The sequence below is a fragment of the Anoplopoma fimbria genome, chromosome 3, assembly GCF_027596085.1.
Source record: "Anoplopoma fimbria isolate UVic2021 breed Golden Eagle Sablefish chromosome 3, Afim_UVic_2022, whole genome shotgun sequence".
NCBI classification, from domain to species: Eukaryota; Metazoa; Chordata; class Actinopteri; order Perciformes; family Anoplopomatidae; genus Anoplopoma; species Anoplopoma fimbria.
In genome coordinates, this window is record NC_072451.1 from 25,913,701 (window position 1) to 25,934,790 (window position 21,090).

At 38.6% G+C, this 21,090-nt stretch overlaps 2 protein-coding genes across 3 annotated transcripts; one reads left to right on the forward strand and one right to left on the reverse strand.

Annotated features, from left to right (window-relative positions):
* The first annotated feature begins 1,545 nt into the window (after positions 1-1,545).
* Positions 1,546-8,691, forward strand: dapk3 (death-associated protein kinase 3). 2 transcript variants are annotated; one of them, XM_054626522.1, is made up of 9 exons: positions 1,546-1,627; positions 2,717-2,814; positions 5,253-5,613; positions 6,449-6,578; positions 6,761-6,809; positions 6,900-6,926; positions 7,043-7,195; positions 7,316-7,361; positions 7,793-8,691. In XM_054626522.1, the coding sequence occupies exons 2-9, from the start codon at positions 2,753-2,755 to the stop codon at positions 8,324-8,326; spliced, it is 1,362 nt and encodes a 453-aa protein (XP_054482497.1). In that variant the 5' UTR covers positions 1,546-1,627; positions 2,717-2,752; the 3' UTR covers positions 8,327-8,691. The 2 variants fall into 2 exon arrangements, with proteins under 2 accessions (XP_054482497.1, XP_054482504.1); XM_054626529.1 differs by having other exon boundaries at positions 1,597-1,672.
* A 2,028-nt stretch (positions 8,692-10,719) lies between these two features.
* phc3 (polyhomeotic homolog 3 (Drosophila)) lies at positions 10,720-19,810 on the reverse strand. Its single transcript, XM_054596426.1, is given in 15 exon segments — positions 10,720-11,292; positions 11,931-12,204; positions 13,388-13,520; positions 14,853-14,964; positions 15,082-15,238; positions 15,855-15,961; positions 15,964-16,140; positions 16,630-16,753; positions 16,851-17,479; positions 17,685-17,907; positions 18,138-18,227; positions 18,412-18,564; positions 18,647-18,727; positions 18,821-18,976; positions 19,606-19,810. Coding segments are annotated over 15 exon segments (2,748 nt in total). The 5' UTR covers positions 19,783-19,810; the 3' UTR covers positions 10,720-11,137.
* Between the last annotated feature and the right edge of the window lie 1,280 nt (positions 19,811-21,090).

The following is a 21,090-nucleotide window of genomic DNA, read 5'->3' on the forward strand; positions in this document are numbered from 1 at the left end:
TCTATAATTCACTGCCTCTTGCTGCTCAGAATGATGGGTTCACTATAATAAGTAATGGCAGAGACTGGTTTATATTTTTAATTGTATTTTATTTTACAGTCAAGATGGCAAATAAAGAACTTATTAAAATATATAAATACAACAGTGTACATTCACTCCCAAACTAAATGCTATTTTAAAGATGTATCCACAATTTCATAATCCTGGTGACGAAATAAATCAATTTTTAAGACGGTAAAATGAAATGTTTGTAGTAGTAGTATTATTATTATTAGTAGTAGTAGTAGTAGTAGTAGTAGTAGTAGTAGAGTATACGTTAGTAGTAGTAGTATTAGTAGAAGTAGTAGTAGTAGTAGTAGTAGTAAAAGTAGTAGTAGTAGTAGTATTAGTAGAATAAGTTGTAGTAGTAGTATTATTAGTAGTAGTAGTAGTAATATTAGTATTAATATCTCCCCGGGCGCTTCATTGCAGCCCACTGCTCCTCCGGGATGGTTAAATGCAGAGAACTGAATTTCCCCATTGTGGGACTAATAAAGGTTTAATTATTATTATTATTAGTATACTAGTAGTAGTAGTAGTAATAGTAGTAGTAGTAGTAGTAGTAGTAGAAAAAGAAGTTGTAGTAGTAGTAGTAGTAGTAGTAGTAGTAGTAGTAGTAGTAATAATAATAGTAGTAGTAATAGTAATAGTAGTAGTAGTAGTAGAAGAAGAAGTTGTAGTACTAGTATTAGTAGTAGTAGTAGTAGTAGTAGTAGTAGTCATAGTAGTAGTAGTAGTAGTAGTAGTAGTAATAATAATAATAGTAGTAGTATAGTAATAGTAGTAGTAGTAGAAGTAGTAGTAGTAGTAATAGTAGTAGTAGTAGTAGTAGTAGTATAGTAGTAGTAGTAGTAGTAAGTAGAACAAAAAGTTCTAGTAGTAGTAGTAGTAGTAGCGGTAGTAGTAGTATTAATAGTAGTAGTAGTAGTAGTAGTAGTAAAAGTAGAAGTAGTAGTAGTAGAATTTGTGTAAGTAGTAGTAGTAGTAGTAGTAGTAGTAGTAGCGGTAGTAGTAGTATTAATAGTAGTAGTAAAAGTAGAAGTAGTAGTAAGTAGTAATAGTAGTAGTAGTAGTAGTAGTAGTAGTAGTAGTAGTAGTAGTAGTAGTAATAGTAGTAATAGTAGTAGTAGTAGTAGAATTTGTAATAGTAGTAGTAGTAGTAGTAGTAGTAGTAGTAGTAGTAGTAGTAATAGTTAGTATTAATAGTTCTAGTAGTAGTAGTAGCCCACGGTAGTAGTAGTATTAATAGTAGTAGTAGAACTGAATTTAATAGTAGGACTAGTAGTAGTATTATTATTAGTAGTAGTAGTAGTAGTAATAATTATTTTGACTCATTTCTGAGAAGATTTGCTCTTGAAAAAAACCTTCAGAACAAGTCTAATTTAAAATGGAAGTTTTCTAAAGTCATAGAAAAAAAAAAATCACTAAAGTACAGCTCAATACGAGACAATAATCTTGCTGTTCATGCATTTATTTTGAAACGCAGAACCCGGATGTTGCGTACGTCACTGCCGCCGGCTTCACGCTGCTCAGCCTGAGCTGCACACAGCTAGCACACAGCTAGCACACTGCTGAAGAGGAACCCACCGTACGTATCCGTCCCAGTGAAGCTCTCTCGTTGTGTTTGGTGAAGGTTGTCGGTCGTATTGTTTTCCTGACACGTCTGACAAACAGTTTAAACCGGTGTTTGTACAGCACATTGATGTTAGCTTAGCTTGTTAGCAACCAGCTAAGCTAGCCGTCTCTGCTGTCTGTAACATGGGTTCATTTAAACAGCAGATTATAATCATTTAAAACAGCAATGGTTTTATTTTAACAGTGCTTTTTTGTTATTATTATTGACCAGGCACATAAACAAGATTTATAATAAGTAAAAAAAAAACTAAAAAAAACTCTAGTGTTTCCCTTTAATTGAGTCAGAGGCAGGAGGTGATGTCAGTAGGACTGGTATGCAAAGTCTGACATCAGCCAGAAAGTCTCTGAAACTACTGCTGGGTCGAGCCAAATAAGGAGTAAAGAAGTCCAGGTTAACAAGTTATGTAAGGGAGAATAGTCCTTCTGGCTTGTTACTAACATGACACTGTTTTGGTCACTTTCTTTGACACTAAAAAACACTAATACACTGTGCAATACAATAGTTATAATAGTTTCTGTCTGTATATATAATATTTCAGTTACTGTGGATGTTGTTGCTCATTTGCTTATTTATAATACTTATTTTTGATCTATTATCCTATTCGTAGTAGTTTGTAGCACTTATTATATTCGTATTAGTTTGTTGCAATTATTGTTTTCGTAGTAATTTGCCTCTGCACTATACTTTTGCTCTGGTTTATGCTTTAAGATGCTTGTTTAAGAAAGGAGATGCACTTATGACTTCTGGTGACTAGTAGTTCTCTTGAATACCTATGTTGAATACACTTCCTGTAAGTCGCTTTGGATAAAAGCGTCTGCTAAATGACTGTAATGTAATGTAATGTAATGTAATGTAATGTAATGATCTTGTTTTTCTATGTCTCTTGTTTGCACTATCCTCTATGATGCTGTAATCCTGTACATTTCCCCGCTGCGGCACTAATAAAGGATTATCTTATCTTATCTTATCTTACTGTGCTGTCACGTCCACAAACCTATTCATTGAGTTGATATCTTCTTTTTTCTTTATTTTCCACTCCAGTGAACCTAAAGGCATCATCATTCCAGTCAGCACACCATGGCTGGCTTCAGACAAGAGGATGTGGAGTTGTTTTATGAAATGGAAGAGGAGCTGGGCAGGTATGTTCTGCACATTTATTGTCATTTAACGTAATGTTATTTTCAAAATTAAGGTTTAATTAAAATTAATAAGGTTTAGCATCAAATTATGGTTTTCATGCTGCTGTAGAGGCTTTAATACATTGGAAATATAAGCAATTATTTTTAAACGATTAGGCAAACCTTAATATCATTTGATTTAATTCATGTATTTAACATGGTGATTTTTACAAATGTTTACGACTCACTTAAAATAAACGTTTACATGGTTATACTAATATAATATGGCCAGTTTAACTCTCTTCCTACCTGTTTTGTTTTTACTTTTAAAGTAGTATTTATTGTTTTATTCTCTGTTCTATTCTACTTTTTCCTCTTCATATGTCTTCTCTTGTTGTTTCATTATCTACCTATATTTTTTTTATTGTTTTATTGTTATCTGCTACCACTACTGTAGTCAGTGTAACAAAAGACGTGTTCACACTTGACTGTAACATGTGTCTTTGGTGTCCAAGTCACTGGAGGACAGATCCAAATACATGACATTACATTACAGTCATTTAGCAGACGCTTTTATCCAAAGCGACTTACAGGAAGTGTATTCAACATAGGTATTCAAGAGAACTACTAGTCACCAGAAGTCATAAGTGCATCTCCTTTCTTAAACAAGCATCTTAAAGCATAAACCAGAGCAAAAGTACGGAAACAAACTAATACGAATACAATAAGTGCAACAAACTAATACGAATACAAGTGTGAATTCACACAAAATACTGTTTGATTCTATAGTATATATTCATATGTGCTGCGTTTTGAAGGACATCAGAGATTCATGTAGTGTTGTGTGACTACAAATGTCTACCTGGTGGAGTAAAAAAACTATAATTATTACTTGGTAGTACATGTATAGTATGACAGTAACTTTTTAAAGCAATGTATGGCCTTATTTGCAGCAGTTTTCTTTTTGAGCTGGACAAATGTGTGTTTAAGATGCATTTTGATGCCAGATATGAGCTGGAAACCATCCAAAACATGTGTCAGCAACATATTAAATACCCTATAATATCCTTCTACACTGTGCTGCACATTTTTAATAGTTTGAACTGCACTTTCTACCTAAGCTACTTTTTTTCTGCAGTGATGCAGCAAAACTATGACGTCACTGCCTCTCAATGTGCCTTTCCACCTCCACTGTGGTGTGGAGTCTCTATAGGAGAGGTGTGTGTGTGTGTGTGTGTGTGTGTGTGTGTGTGTGTGTGTGTGTGTGTGTGTGTGTGTGTGTGTGTGTGTGTGTGTGTGTGTGTGTGTGTGTGTGTGTGTGTGTGTGTGTGTGTGTGCATGCTGAGATATGCAGACTTTCAATTCTGCCTAGTCTTGCTTTATGAAATGCTTTCTCCTCACCTGCACATTCATTTTATCGTTATTTTCTGTGATATTATTCATCAATTTCCTATAAACCAGATTCTATAAAACAAAACTATAGATTACATTTATTTCTTTGCTTACAATAGTTCAGACCGTATGTTGGACATATACTGTTTAAGCACCTCATTTCACATTTTTAAGGTTACTTTCTGACAAACAATCAGCTAACAGTCATTTTAATTCCAGTTATGTTATTAATCCTTTATTTAGCATAGTGTTTCCCAACCTATAAGTGGGGATTACCCAATGGGGCCCCAAGGCTATCTGAGGGGTCACAAGGTCACTGCATAAATACCTTCTTTACAAAGTAATTTATTCCTACAACTATAAGCCCTCAAAGTGTTCCCTAAAATAAGTGGGGGAAAAGTCTGCAAGTGCAGTAAGAATACTTCTACTTGTTTCCTATGCAAACTGATGTGTTTCAGTATTTTCCAAAGTCAAGCTTCTTCATGATTTATTATTCTTGTGGATAGATCTGTCTTCTTCTTCCTTGTCTTTAAAGATACAGACTCTAATGTCTGTTTGGACTTTAAACAAGTCGATTTCTATTGGAAACAGGTCAAATGTTCTTACTGTTCTAGCAGAATCTTTCTTTCTACAAACCACTTGATAAGACATGAATATTTTGTTACAGTAATCATTTTCAAATCTTTGCTTGTTTTTCTCTGAAATACTGGATGCATTCATCTCTTATGGGTTCTTAAAATGCCTCAAATGAAACAGTCTAAACTAAAAAAAACATGTTTTGGTTGACCTATATGTCCAATTGAGGCCGTATTCTGTGACGAGGGGTCAGAAGGAGTTGCTTCAATATAAGGAGGCACTAGACAATAAAGTTGGGAAGCAACGACTCAGTCCATGTGAAGTCCTCATAGCCCAAAGTGATGTCTTATTATATCTTCTGTACTCTGACCAGCCGTGAAGTACTTCCAGCTTCATAACATCATGAAGCTGGAACAACAAAAACAAAAGGAAGCAGGTCTATATTATCCTTACTCTATTTTTCTTAACATCCCTGTCTCTCCTTCCTGCAGCGGACAGTTTGCCATCGTTCGTAAATGTAAAGAGAAGAGCACAAGTATCGAGTACGCAGCCAAGTTCATCAAGAAGCGCCGGCTGTCGTCCAGCCGGCGGGGGGTGAGCCGGGAGGAGATCGAGCGTGAAGTCAACATCCTGCGGGAGATCCAGCACAGCAACATCATCACCCTGCACGACATCTTTGAGAACAAGACTGACGTGATCCTGATCCTGGAGCTGGTGTCCGGAGGAGAGCTGTTTGACTTCCTGGCTGAGAAGGAATCTCTGACGGAGGAGGAGGCCACCCAGTTCCTAAAGCAGATCCTGGATGGCGTTCAGTATCTACACTCCAAACGCATCGCTCACTTCGACCTCAAGGTCAGTTGGTCTGTGAGGCTCTGGGTCGACAGTCGTAGTTGACGCGTTAGTGAGGAATGTGCAGAGAGATTCTCCATGTGAAAGACAGGACACGACTGCAGACTCACTAAGTTGTCGATCTGCATGATGCTGGCTTGCTGCGTTGTGATAATGTCGAGGTATCTTCGTATCATCAATATAGAGATATTTCTGAGCTGTTAGATACACAAATGTGTAATAATTAGTCAAACAATTTCTGAAAATTGTGTCAAAAAACATTTAAAATCAAACTCGATTTATATATTGTAGCACCCTTCATACAACATGACAGTATGGGCTTTTTTACGAGATGCGTAAAAGAGAAGAATATAGAGATAGTTTAATAATCAAACCCCAAGTAACATTTCTTATAAGATAGTTTTAATATGATGTTGGCACTAATACATGTTTAATTTTAGTTTCTTCAATTGTGCAGTTTTTTCTAAGTGTTGAAGCTCACTGCAGTTAAAAGGTGGCCGATGTTTTACCACTCTTTTTTTATTTGTGGCATATGCCAATGGTAAATTATTCTGCTGGTTATAGCACTTATCATCAGATACCACTATCCATCAGCGTATACCAGTTCATACTGGCATACATCTCTGTTTGTGATGGTGTGCCGCTGCCGTGTGCTACGTATAAACACAGTATAACCTCTGCAATGTCTGCGCTGCTGGACCCACGTATGATGAGGAAGCTAAAGACTAATAACAGGACAGAGGATCTCAAAAACTTGTTTTTATGAAATGTGAATGTACAATTGTTTAGCTTAGCTTGTTCTCTCACTCATGTTTAGTTATATTGTTTTATCTTTCAGCCGGAGAATATCATGCTGCTGGACAAGAACGTCCCTAACCCCAGGATCAAGCTGATTGATTTTGGGATTGCGCATCAGATTAAAGCAGGAAACGAGTTCAAGAACATTTTCGGAACACCAGAGTTTGTCGGTGAGATCATGTTTTCCCTTCCTGAATATCCATTTCACAAATAAAGAAAATATGTTTCGCTTTAAAAATCCGGTTTTGCGCTTGTGTGTGCCCACTCTGGTGGATAAATTAAACATTGTAGGTGTGTTTCACATCCCCACCTCTGCTTTGGATTAAATTGTTCATTCCTCTGTGCTTTACAGCTCCAGAAATAGTCAACTATGAGCCTCTTGGACTGGAGGCGGACATGTGGTAAGATGTCAAATTCTTTTCCCTCCTCTGAAGCTGAATACTGACCCTGTGACAGTTTTCACTCATGTTTGGTTCTTCTCTTCTCTGCAGGAGCATCGGAGTAATCACATACATCCTGTGAGTTATGTTTCACATCACAACCTGTTGTTGAATTTTGTGAAAAACATAAATTACTTCACTGCTCATCCATGTTGTTTCTATAAAGCAAATCCTTTTTATCTGTGTTCCCGTAGACTGAGTGGTGCTTCACCGTTTCTGGGCGAGACCAAGCAGGAGACCCTGACAAACATCTCAGGTGTCAACTACGACTTTGATGAAGAGTATTTCAGTAACACCAGTGAGCTGGCAAAGGACTTCATACGACGTCTGCTGGTCAAGGATCCTAAGTAGGAACCTTTTTTTTAAGATTTTACGCCAAGAGTAAAGAAGAAAATCTCTGTTTTGTAGACATATATGGAAGTTTCTACTCTGCAATTTTCTCACTGGCGACTTATTTTCATTTGCAGGAAGAGAATGACAATTGATGACAGCCTTGAACACCCCTGGATTAAGGTGGGTTTTTATAAGGCATTTATAATCATGGTTGAATTTTAGTTACTTAAGAGGTTCAAATTCATACACATTTGAACAGGTTTGGTTCTTTTTATCAGAAAGAGTGGGACCGATATATCGGCAGATAAGTAACAAGAAATTGCATTATAGGTATGCCAAAGATATGTTTGAGGTTATTTTTAAACTGTTTCTTTATTAGATAATTTGTCCAACAGAGAGAATTATGTTCACAAAATGTTCTGGTCAGTACATACTGTACCTTGATCACACTTCTAAATTAAACTAATTTAAGAAATCCTTATGAGCATCATATTGAATTTTTGAGGTCGATACAAATTCTGGTACTTGAGAGCTTTAAAAAACAATATTTCAGTCGCGTTGTTATCAAATTACCATCCTTATTTCAGAGCTTAACATTTTTCCCTCTGCAGGTGATTAAGAGGCGAAATGTCCGCCAGGAGGAGAGAGACCACAAGACCGAGCGCCGCCGCCTGAAGACCACTCGTCTGAAGGAGTACACCATCAAGTCCCACTCCAGCATGCCCCCTAACAACACCTACGTCAACTTTGAGCGCTTCTCCCAGGTCCTCGAGGAGATCGCGGTGGCGGAGGAAGGCCTGAGGGACCTGGAGCGCAACCAGCGCTCGTGCCGGGAGGACGTGGCGGCGCTGTTGTCCATCTATGAGGAGAAGGAGGGCTGGTACAAGGAGGAGAACCAGAGCATCTCCAGCGACCTGAGCCAAATCCGCCAAGAGCTGCAGCGCACCCAAGCCCAGCGCAAGAAGAGCCAGGAGGAGACCCGGCTCACCATGCAGGCCGCCAACATCCTCAAGCGCAAGTACGGGCGCCTGGAAAACCGCTACGAGGCCCTGGCCGAGCAGGTGGCCTCTGAGGTCCGCTGGGTGGAGGAGCTGGTCAAGTCCATATCGGCAGAGAAGAACGTCCTCGGCAGCAGCATGCCCTGAGTCGGATCTGACCTCCAACAATGACACTTTGATTCTCAAGTATCCTCCGGCCGTCTGCACGCGTCCCACACAGTCCGGTTTGAGCGGGTCAGCTGTCATCATAAGCTATTCTGCTGCTGCCCATTGGGAAAGATGTTCCACCATTTTTATATTTCACGCTTCAGAGAACCAGCAAGACGCAGAGAGGCAATATGTTGAAACCATTCCCCATGAAAAGAATCATTCCTCTGTTTTATAAGTTTATTTATAATTTTTTTTGATTTTACGTACTGTTATGTTACTATTAATCCAAAGTTTGCAACTATATTGCCTTTTTTGTTTTGCAATTTTTCTTAGCCTGGTTCCTTTAAAAAAAAAAAAAAAAAAAAAAAAAAATAATAATTAATTTCATCTGAATATCCTAGTGCTGTAAAAGCCAGAGACGTCTGCTCATTTGCTCTTGCCAGTTGCGTGAGAAAGCTTCAATATTTAGTATATAGTTTCAGGTTTGTTTATTTATCCGTTACATTTCCAATTTCAATTGCAGCTCACATTAATTAGGACAAACTACAAAGGATGCAATAAACGTAAACACTCAGCATAGAAAACAACTAACGAATTAGGTTAATGCGTTCATTTAATAGATCTGTAATTTCTAATGATTTCTTAATTATTTCTTGTGACAGTTTTCTGGAAACAATCACATAGTTCTTTTTTCTTCTTTTTTCAATTGCCGGGAAAATAGAGACGGAAAAAACTGACTGAACTGAAACTTTTATTTTAGTTTAATTAGTTTATTATTTACTTAATTATCGTCTTCCAGAGGAATTTCTATGAATGACATTTCTCCATTTAAACCCAAGTAAATATTTATTCATCATAAAGTCATTATCGGAAACTGTATTCTTCACACACGCTTAATGTTATGTTTATTTGTAGCACCAAATTACTCGGTTCTTTCCTGGAAACCGCCTGGGATATATTTTGAAATTAAATGAATTGACAGACTTGTAAAAATAAAGCGCTTCCAGGTTTCAAATGTATAAACTTGTCTTTGCAGTGCCTGTTAACTGACGCACCGTATTGCCTCTGCGATCACTCACCTGTCATCGAGTTAATTACATTTCTATCACATTGATATTGCTCTTTGTCTTAAACGCAACACCTTTTGCACAGTAGCCTTGTAAACCAAATGGTGTGCATGGAAAACTTTCTCTTTATACTGTTACTCTTCTTCGTGTTTCTGTTTTCATTCCGACCATCTCTGCAAACATTCCACTGATACGTCCCACATCCATGCAACACATTCCCCATTTAATGAGTAGAAAGTGTAATGATATAGTCACTAGTATTCTTCAGTAGAGAAATTGCACTTAGAAGTTTATAGAAATGTTACAAACAATCTATTTTAACCTGTCTCTAAAGTGTAAACTGAAATGCCTGGACTTGTTTCAAATAAACAAAGTTATCGCTGCAACCGAGTCGTATTCATGTTTAGTGTTAATAGAAACTCAGTTTGGTAACGATCCAGTTTATCCTCAACTTCAATAATATGATTCTGTTTGTCCTTTAGGACACATTTTGTCCAGTGATGGAAAGTACATTTACTCAAGTACTGTAATCAAGTACAATTTTGAGTTACTGTTACTTTTTACTGCACTACATTTGTTTTACATACATAGTGTTTATGATATAGATTAAATCATGTGTGTGTATATATATATATATATATTTATCACACTCATATTTTCTATTTTTTGCTTTATGATAAGGTTACTCTGTATTTTGCTAATAATACTTGTGTACTTTTACATAAGTAACATATAAAATATAAAAGGCTTTGCAACTTTTACTGCAGTAAAGGATCTCAATACTTCCTCCACCACTTATTTTAATATTATTTTAATTGGGTGGTTTTTTTATTTACTTTAAAAAGAGACCAAATGAAGTGGCAATTAATATTTAAATGTAAGAGGCTTAAGCACAGTCAGTATCATCTATGCATGAGCTATACAGTTGTTAGTAACTGTTGAAAAGATGCCCTCTGGTGGCAGTTCACCAAAATAAATATTTTTTTCTCACGCTTACTGAATCAGTTACAAGTCAATACCAATAGGAAAATCAACTATTTTACAGTTGTTTTTTTATCTCCATCTTGTATGTACTGTTATTGACAAAGTCACATTTATTGTTGTCCGATAAAAAGAAGTAAATCCTGATATGTGACTCAGTCAAACCTCTCTTAGGAGAACCTTCTGTAAAACGTGTTACAAAACCACAGAACAGTGCACAATACTTAAATGGTTTTATTTGTATATTAATTATGACAATATTAAATAAATCATAAATAACCATGTCATCAGTTTGGTTCCATGATTTATTGATTTGCTGATGATAAGTGAAATCATCTGTAAGATAGTAAATCTGTTTTGTAAACTTTGAGATTGTACAGCATCCTTTAACTTTCTGTGTAATAATGTAATAAGTTGTTTTCTTTGTTTACAAATGATACAAAGAACTTTTAATTTACCATTTTGAAACAAATGGATAAGCGGAGCCAAACTGCTACAATCACTGGAATTGAAAGACAAGAGGAGATAGAAAGAAATGCTCATCTTATGTAATAAAATCAGCTGTTACAGTGTGTGGACTTCACTCCGGAGTGAAATGATTGGCAGTGTTCTCAAGAAAAACAGCAGTCTGTGTTTTCATGGTTTCAGTTCAACATGATGCACTCTGCGTTTTTTAACTCTCTGTTTGAAAAGTCCAAGGAAAGTGGTCCTCCGTAAAAAAAGGCCGTCCTCCTGTTTTTCTTCATCAACACATCCATGTTTATGCATCTTTCAGAGAATTAATGTGGGCACACAGTTTGAGTGCAGGTCCCAGTTTGAGGTTCATGGTGCTGACCAGGTGGTCTTCGGTTAGAAGCAGCAGAGCCTGACCGTCTATTTCCTGGGAGCGAAACTCCTCGGCTACATCCCGACCACCTGGACAAAAGAGAGGATAGATAGACTGAATAGAGTGTGTCCACAGTTAACTTTGGTGCATTTTGCTAGCTGATATTTGCAAAATGACTTACTTATATATATATATATATATCAAATGTATAAATCATTTATAAACAAAGGAGATGATTTCCTTTATTTCCTTGAAGGAAGCAACAGTCCAGTGTTAATAATATATATGAAGGAAAAGCTACTTATTTGCTTTAACAGTGAGTAGTGTGCTAACTACGAACATACATAAAAATATAAGTAATGCTTTTTATAATTTTGTTTACAATAAGATGCGGGATGTCAAAAGCAGAAATTGGAGCATAGGTTTAGGAACAAACCTGGAGTTTGTGTATTTGGCTGTTTAGAGCACCAATTTGACTTTGTCTACAGGTTACTGCATCAATATGTTGGTTCTCATGTTGAACGTAAATGTGTGATGCAAACAAAAAAATATTTGAAACGATGATCAAAATTGTTGACATAAAATGTTCTGTCAATCAACTAATTGATTAATTGTTTCTAATTGATTAATTGTTTCAGCTGTACTTTTATATACTGTTATATACTTTTATATACTGTTATATACAAAATATATATACATATAATATTATATACAGCAAAAGTGGTACCTGGCAGGGAGTTGATATAAGAGAACACTCGTTCTACGTTCCACTGAGACGGACGGCTGACGTCTTCTTCTCCGTCAGAAACACTGATTGTTTCTGTCATCCTCTGATCCGGCTCTCTGTCCTGCTCTCTCTCCCTCTCTCGTTCTCTCTCGGCCTGTTTCCGGAGCCTGGTTGTCATGGGAACGGGAGGCTCGTCTTCCTCGTCTTCATCCTGGTCTTCCTCGTCTCTCGGGGAGTTTTCACGAGTCTCCTCCGATTCAAACGACCCACGAGCCTGTGGTGAACCAAGACAAATCAGATCCAAGTATCCCGTGTTTAGGTCTAGACTACTACAGTAACTTAAGTCACCTCAGATAAGATTTAGGTTTCTATGTGTGAACGCTGCAGTTTTTTTAAACATTTAACGTAATGTTATTTTCAAAATTAAGGTTTAATTAAAATTCATCTTTAAGCAGCTTCTATTGCTCAAATCATTTCATAAGTTTTAGCATCAAATTTTGGTTTTCATTCTGCTGTAGAGGCTTTAATACATTGGAAATATAAGCAATTATTTTTAAACGATTAGGCAAAATACCTGACATTTAAACCTTTTGTCTACATCAGACTTCAAAGATATATTCAGTTAAACCTAAATATCATTTGATGTAATTCATGTATTTAACATGGTGATTTTTACAAATGTTTACGACTCACTTAAAATAAACGTTTACATGGTTATACTAATATAATTTGGCCAGTTTAACTCTCTTCCTACCTGTTTTGTTTTTACTTTTAAAGTAGTATTTATTGTTTTATTCTCTGTTCTTTTCTACTTTTTCCTCTTCATACATCTTCTCTTGTTGTTTCATTATCTATATATATTTTTTTGTTTTACTCTGTTGTTTTATTGTTGAGCACTTTTCAACTTCATTAAAAAAGTGCAAGAAAAATTGTTTATTATTGCTTTCCCTTGACTAGTAGTAGTAGTAGAGTTCCTTTCAATCCTTAGAAACAATTACAACTATGAAGTTGTTATTAATTTGCCTTAAACACCAGTGGTTGAAAGATAAATCTGATGTTTACCAGGATACCGAGAGCAGAAATATAACATTTCTGCAACATCATGTTTCTTTTGTCAAACTCTTCTCTCCTATTTGTTTGTTTCTAAATTATTTTTTTATTTGGCCACTTAAAATCACTCAAATAAAAGAAGGAAAAAAATATAACTCTTCAGTTGAATAGGTCAAAACTGGTCGATTGCTACTATTGAATTGCCGCACACCCAAAACATTGAGTTATAGACAATATCAATTGACTTTCTTTTTACAGTACAGTGTTATGTACTATTTTGAAATTGTGTTCACAGAGCAGAAAGCTCCTTCAAAGCTCTGCTACAGTCATCTATTCCCCAGAGAGCAGTGATCCCTGCAGCATTCATGCATTTTGCTACATGCAGCAGGTCAGCTGATATCACTGACCTGTCTCAGGAAATGTTCTCTGGAGGCTCCGTTGACTCTGCTGCTGGGGGGTCGTCCTCTCCTGCCCATCGGCCTGTGACCCCAGCGACCCGCTCTCAGCACAGTGATACGCTTGCTGCAGCTCACACTGAACCTGAACCAAAATATCAAATTAGATTCATACAGTTCACTGTGATGATGATAGTCATTAAAGCGTTCTCAAAGCCCAGAGGCCCTTTGAGATTGTATCAGCCTGTGTGAACTGATTGCAGACAGTCAGACAGGATTTTGTCATCGTGCTCTGGGCTGATGGTCTGCATCTGGACTCTTTGGTGCCTGAATGGAGACTCAAAAGGAAACCTGGGAGCGATTATACACTTCAGAGACTTTTTCTTACAACCCAAATGTAACTCAATGGGTTCCAGATGTCAGATGATGTGTCTCACCACCACTGAGACAGACGACATTACAGTGTACTTGTGTTGTGTGGTCGAGGCTGCTTCTTTTAAAATCTTTATTTATACAAGGATGGATGCTCATTTGCAGCAAAACCAAGCTTTTTTTTAATCATAAGGTTCCAACAAATGTTTTGTTGACATGAAAAGATCCACTGCAGTAAAGTTTTGTTTTTGAGGATCAGAGTTTTACTCATAATGTCCATATACAGTCTGTAAAACTTCAAACTAAGCAACAACTTAGATTAAAATGAGGAAACATTACAAAAAAGGCTGAAATACCCAATGCAGCATCAGAGTCCCTCTTAAACTAATGTACATCCAACTTTATCAATTAATGTTCCATGAAAAGACATAATATGTTAGCCAATCCCTCAATACTTTCCGGTTTACCTACTTAAGTTGGGATCATATGTCTGAATTTTCTTTTTTTAATGTATGACAAATATACAATTGTATTCCTTTAAGGCCTCAGTAATTTCCAAAATCTGCTGTATATTTTATAAAACTCAAACAGGAGGAAAAAGTGCATTAGTGAGGGACTATTTTCAGCTGTGGATTAATACATATTCAGTTCTCTAGAGAGTATTACTAGCAGCAGGAGGGTGTTTGTGGGATCAACTCAAAATAAACAACAGTGTGTGTTCATATGTTTATATATTTTTGTAGTTTTTTGACAACAATGCAGCTCAGTTACTTGTGCAAGTGTCGGTGTGAAGACCACTTAACAGAGACCAAGTCACAACCAAGACCAGAGTGTAACCGAGACCGAGTCAAGACCAAGACCCGTCCCACACTGCATGACACACTCACAATAAAATGTGGAACATGCACTACTAAAATTAACCTGAAAGATCCACATTACCATAAAACATATACAGAGAAGAAATCCTCTTAATTCCCCTCCTTTATTGCCATATATATGTGTTTATGTCTATAAGTATACCATTAAGAATATCTTGAGAAAATAATCAAGATTATTTGGTCACTTCTGTTGTTGGTGCATCTCGATGTGCGAGTGATTCATTTACCTTCTGACACACGTCATGGAGCAGAAGCGTTTGGAGCGCAGGAATGTGTGAGAGTAACCTCGACTCCCACAGAACTCACACTGCAGCACACCTGCCACCCCCAGCTCTGCAACTTCACAGGGCCAGCTGTTAGCCACAAATATACACACACTACACACACACACACACACACAAACACATATTTTATACACACACACACACACACACACACACACACACACCACCTCACCATCTGCTGCAGGGCCATCGTCCTCCATCTCTGAGTCTGTTGTGTCCGACTGGTCAGCATCCAGCGGACTGTCCTCTGCTGCTGCATCCCCGTTAGTTTGTATCTCCTGGGATTCAGGAAGTGAAGCCTGCTGGTCTGCGAGCAGCGAGGAGACCACCTGCATTAAGATGTGCATTTAGAAAAAAAGGTCAACCTCCCATACTGACATGGAAAGACATAGAAACAGATGTGTTTTTAAACGTTTTTATTTGACTAAATTTCGGACTCACCTGATCTTCTCTGCTTTCCCCGTAGGATCCTGGGTCACACTTTTACTTTTAAATTTGGGATGTGAAATACTTTGTTTATTATTTTATTTATCCTATTTCAACCCTATAACCATTCTTTTGTGTAACCTATTTATTTCATAATGTTGTACTTTAATTGTGTTCTCCTCTATGAGAAGCACCTAGAAATGTTGTTGTATCAAATTCAATTTATTATTATTATTTTGTTATGATATGAACTGGAAACCTTAAGAGTTGTAGAGGATTTTAACTTAATGTGAGTATACTAACAAGCCCTTACTTTTTATTTTGAAACCAGAGTTGTTAGGTTGTGTTAGCTTGAAATCTTTTTATTCTAAATCCTCCATTATTACATTTTTACCATCTAACAGTGAAACACAAGACAATATGTCAGTTTTAAAGGCTTCAGGATGAAATTTCCCATTAACTAAAACATCGAACTCTGACAGAGGTTCGCTGGTGATATTGCGCCTCCAGTGTTCGTACCGGGAACGGCTCCAGGCCCTCTCGGATGACGAAGCCCTCTATGAGGTGTGTGAGGACATGGGTCGTCAGTATCCTGTCGGGGCTGCCTGGGCGGCTGGCGGGGGAGGAGGGGGCTGGCTGGGGCCTCTTACTGCTGCTGGCAGGACGGGAGGAGGCAGAGGAGGAGATGGAGGAGGAGGAGGAGGAGGAGGAGGGTTGCTGCTGGTGGAGGTGAGCTGGGACGGTTCTTCCACCACAGGCGACCTGATCACGGAGCGACTGGATACGATGGAGGATGAACCCGTCACTGCTTAAAGGCATAAAAGATAAGAGAACTGAGGGTTATCTTTTCTAAAGCAGGATAACCGGTTAAACCAGGCTTTTTCCAGTAAATCTGGTTTATATTCAGGAAATTCAGTATTTTAAAGGAGGTTTCAATAAGTCTGACATCAGTCACTTACTGAGTTACTCTCAGACAGGTTGGTTTTGAGTGGCAGACAATTTAAAGGCATTTTAACAGGTTTTCTTACGTCTCTTGTACAAGACAAGGAACATTTGAAAGTGTTTGATAGTACGTTGCATCTTCTACTTCTACACCTTCATTTTCAGCACTGATTCTTTTTAAAACCAGCTTTATGAAACAGATCCAGGTTCAGTTTTGTATGTTCATTCAAGGCTTTCACAATAAGCTCTGCTTTTCTGAGCGAACACCCCTCTGGCTATTGAGGCGAGTTTCTAGGGTTATAAATAGTTTTATTCTATTCTTTATTTTATTTCATTTCTCATCATACTTTACCTGCACCGTTCTGCTTAGGAGGCCCAGTGAGGGGTGTCTGGGTCCTGTCGCGCTGTGAACTGGGAGAACTTGCATCTTTCCTCTCCTCTGAGCTCAATCCATTCACTTTGCACGTTTGCCCGGACTGAAATATAAAACCACAACAAGGCTTTCATCAAAAATAACAGATGCTGTGATCAGACAAAGCTTACAAAACTTAACCCCAGCACACAGCGGCTCACCGATGGAGTTTCATTGTGTCTGACTCGATGCACTTTCAGATTTACAGCCACCGTCTGAGGAGGAGGGAGGTTCTGGTAGGGCATCTGGACCAGAGCCTCTGCTACGGGTAGCTCCCGCTCCGTCAGCATCATCCGTCCCGACTGGACCGCCAAAGCCTGGACCGAGTGCAGGGACAGCCTCTGGAGGGAAGCTGGGGGGTTCTGGGGCAGCCGGGGGAGAACCAGAGGCGGAGGAGGAGGCGGAGGATGGTTCTGAACTTGTGGGAATGTTGTCCGCCGCTGTGGAGCGGCCACCAGAGGGGGAGGCTGAGGCTGAACGCTGGCGGCTGGGATTGAGGTCTGAGCTAAGGATGCAAACACGCTGGTGACAGACGAAGAAGAAGGGGCTTGGTGGCCGTTGTTGGTTTTCGATTGGGTGCTGGGAGTGGTCAGTCTCTTTACTGAAAGAGAAAGAGGGTTGGAGTTGGCTTCTTGAGGTGCTACTCTGAGAGCGATGGGCTGGAGCTGCCTGTGGTGCGGAGCTCCTCCTGCAGCCTGCTGGAGGATGAGCTGGTGGTGCGCCATCCGCTGGCCCGGCGGACAGGACAGCTGCTGCTTGATCAGAGCGTTGGTCTGCACCGGAGAGTAGGCTGCAAGGAGAACGATGCATAGACAGACATGAAGAACAAGAACAAACAAACAAGTATCTCTCTCTCAAAGTGGAACTGAATGTGATGGCACTTGTCACTGCGTGGGAGCTTATTTTTGTTACTGTGACTCACCACTTAAACCTGAAACACACTTTTTTTTTTAAATCTCTCCTTTAGCTCTCAGTGTTTGAACACGTTATCTCACCTGGCGTTATAATCTGCGGTCCTGAGACCAGCCGGGTGACATCAGCCGGTCCTGTTTCTGTTGAGCTGTCAGTCAGCTGGTTGGTTTTCAGGCCGCAGATTGAGGTCTTGGATAAAGATGTGGTTGTAGTCAGGGCTTGTGACTGGGCCGAAGGCTTTAAGATCACACTGTGGGCTGTGGCCAGAGCTCCAGGCAAGTGGGCACGCAGAGCCAGATTCTGCACCTAAATATGCACAGACAGAAAGTCACTTTTACACAGTTTATAAAAGCAGTAGGTGGTGAAGTTTACAGCCCAACTTTATCAATGGTTCCTCTAACAGCCATCAAAATCCCAAACCGCGGTTACGTACCACATAGCTTTTAATTTTGCAATGTGGCTCGCGCTGAAGATATGCAAGTCTATAATATTGTGTGCATGCGTTATTAAAATGTTGTGCCTGGCAAAGTTTGTACCTGAGAGGAGGTAGGTAAAGAGGAGCAGGAGGTGACAGCAGGGAGCTCTGATTGAACTGCAGCCACCGTGGCAGCAGGGGTTAGAATAAGCTACCAGAAAAAAAGCAAAGCGCAGGAGAGATAGTTGGCTAAAAATAAACAAACTTCATGTTGTGAGAAAACACAAGAGAACACCTTCAGTAAGCGTAGAAATAGGGCATGCAGTTTTTAGATACCAGTGCAAATTGTAAGTACTATATAATGAACAGCGTGACGTAGTTAAAAACCTTTGTACCATCTGAGTGCGGAGGTACATCTGAGCTTGGTTACAGTTGGCCGGTCTGTTTCCCAGGAGCATGGCCTGCTGGGATATGGTGGTTGTAGCACCGGTGGATGTTTGGGTTTGTCCAATCAGCTGGGCTGTCACTGGAGACGCTGGTAAAGTAATCTGGATTAAAAAAAAGACGCTGAGGTTAGTATTGGTGCTCAGGGAAGGTCCGATTGATGGGAGTTGTAACATAGATACTAACTGAGTTTTGGGAAACACCAGCAGGCTGATGAACCAAACTGCCACCGGATGAAGAAGGCGACTGCCGCTGACAGACTGAAGCCTGGAAGACATTGAAGGGGTATCACAAACACTACAGATCATGTTTAAATGACTCCTCATGCTTGCACTTAACACATAACAGACACCAGCCGACCTGCTGAATGGTGGCCAGACTCTGCAGATGAGGGCTGTGCTGGTGCTGCTGCAGGGCGGCGGTCTGCAGCATGAGGTGCTGCTGCTGGGCGGCGTACATCTGGTGCAGGTACTGGGCCGCCATGCTCTGAGGTCTGTGGATGGCGTGTTGGATCACCTGTTGGATCACATGATGGATACATCAAGCACTATAAAAATGTATTTCATTAAGTACAGTACCAGTCAAAAGTTTCTCATTCAACTACTTTGAAGAATCTAAAATATAAAACATATTCTGGTTTGTTGAGCATTTGTTTGTTTACCACATAATTCCATATGTGTTCCTTCATAGTTTGGATGTCTTCAATATTAATCTACAATGTAGAAAAAAATAAAAATAAAGAAAAACCATCGAATGAGAAGGTGTGTCCAAACTTTTGACTGGTACTGTAAGTCTTTTGAATTTTATCCAACTTTCCATTTACTTTTGAATAAAATGTATTATTAGATGTCAGGATTGGAATATTCCTAGAATAATATAGAGTTGCTTTGTAAAAGGTACTTTTATTTTTGATGGCGTAAAACCTGAGATATTTTAATTCTGTATTTTTATTTATAACTGGTGCTATCTGTTTTTTTTAATATGGAAGTCACCTTTTATTTAAGATAACATATAACTCCTGGTTTTATTAAGAAACTGCATTTGATAACCCTCTAGCATGCAGGGGTTCTGGATACTGTCTATTACCTGGACTCTGTCAGTGAAGACATACAATGCATGCAGAGGTACCGGGTGCGGTCTACTACCTGGACCGCCTGTCGGTCGGGCGAGATGATGCTCAGGGAAGTAGAGGGCGCCGGGGTGCACATGGTGCTGCCGGAGCTGACTGTTGCCATGGTGACGGGTGCTGATGGGATGGGGGTGGTGGCTGCTGCCGTCCTATGAGCGTCCGCCTGCTTCTCTCCTGGTCCCGGCCTCTCCATCTCCCAGGTCACATACAGACTCAGTAATGGGAAGACTGTGGAGGTCAAAGAGACATTAATTAACCCCAGTTAAATAAAACATCTTCACTGTTACTCTGCAACAAAAGCTTAATTTAGTTTATAAAAAATAAAAAAACCTGAATAAAGAGTTGTCTATTATAAAACATAACAACCAGTGCTGCAAAAAGTAAAACCATGTTTTATTAATACAGGATAAGTAAAAAGTGTTTTTTAATTTCCAGGCTACATTAGTGCATTTAGGAAACTTTGTTTGAGGAAAATTTAATTATATTTTAATACAATAGAATTATTTAGTAAATGTATATACTAAAACATTTTGTCTATTGAAAAAAGGACATTTTTTTTTATTTAATCATACGTGTAGAAAAAATATAATTTTCAGTTTCTAGGTTTTAACGTGTTATACACTTGGAAAATCATCCAAAAAGCAAAACAAATGAACAAAAAGTCACTGATAAAACATTAAACTAACTTAAATATAAGATTTACTTTGGGTCATTTCAATGGAGAAAGCACAACTGAGTCATTAAACTACAGCTCCATACACAAATAAAAACAAACAATAACATCATAACATGAGGTAAAAACAAAGATGGATTCATTGCACGTAACCTTAAATAAAAAAAATTATGGTGAATATATATATATATACATATATGAAAAAGGAAAATCATTCACATTATTGATTTGTTTTTCAAAATGGGTGTTAAGGTTATTTTGTGCCATCACCACATCTGTAAACAGACAAACATCAGACAAAGGTGCCATAATGCTGGAGGAGTTCAACCAGCTAAATATGAGTAATAATGTGCCAATAATATGATATAATAATTATAATAACAGTATAAATGAGAAATAATTGAAATAATACAATTGTTTGTTTGCCACATTTCATAAAGCTCCACACAGATGGTCTCTATGGCAGCTTGAATATTGATTGTTTTTTGCTGCAGAGCCGGTTCTGTCATATTAAACACCGGGGAGGATATTACACCCTGAACGACCACATATGATCTTAAATGAACATTGAACAGAATAAAGGAACCTAAGCATACTACATTTAACAAATCAGGATGTAATCCCCTGTCTGTCTGTCTGTCTGCCTGTCTGTCTGCCTCTCATCGTCAGACAGGCTGCATGCATGCACAATCATCCACCTCCTGTCGTTACCTGCCTGCTATGGATAGACCATCAGGCCATCAGGAGCTGCCCAGTCCCCGACACACTGTCCCAGTCATGAAGCCACTGATGCGCCAGTACTGTCTTAAAATGGAGATTTAAAAAAAA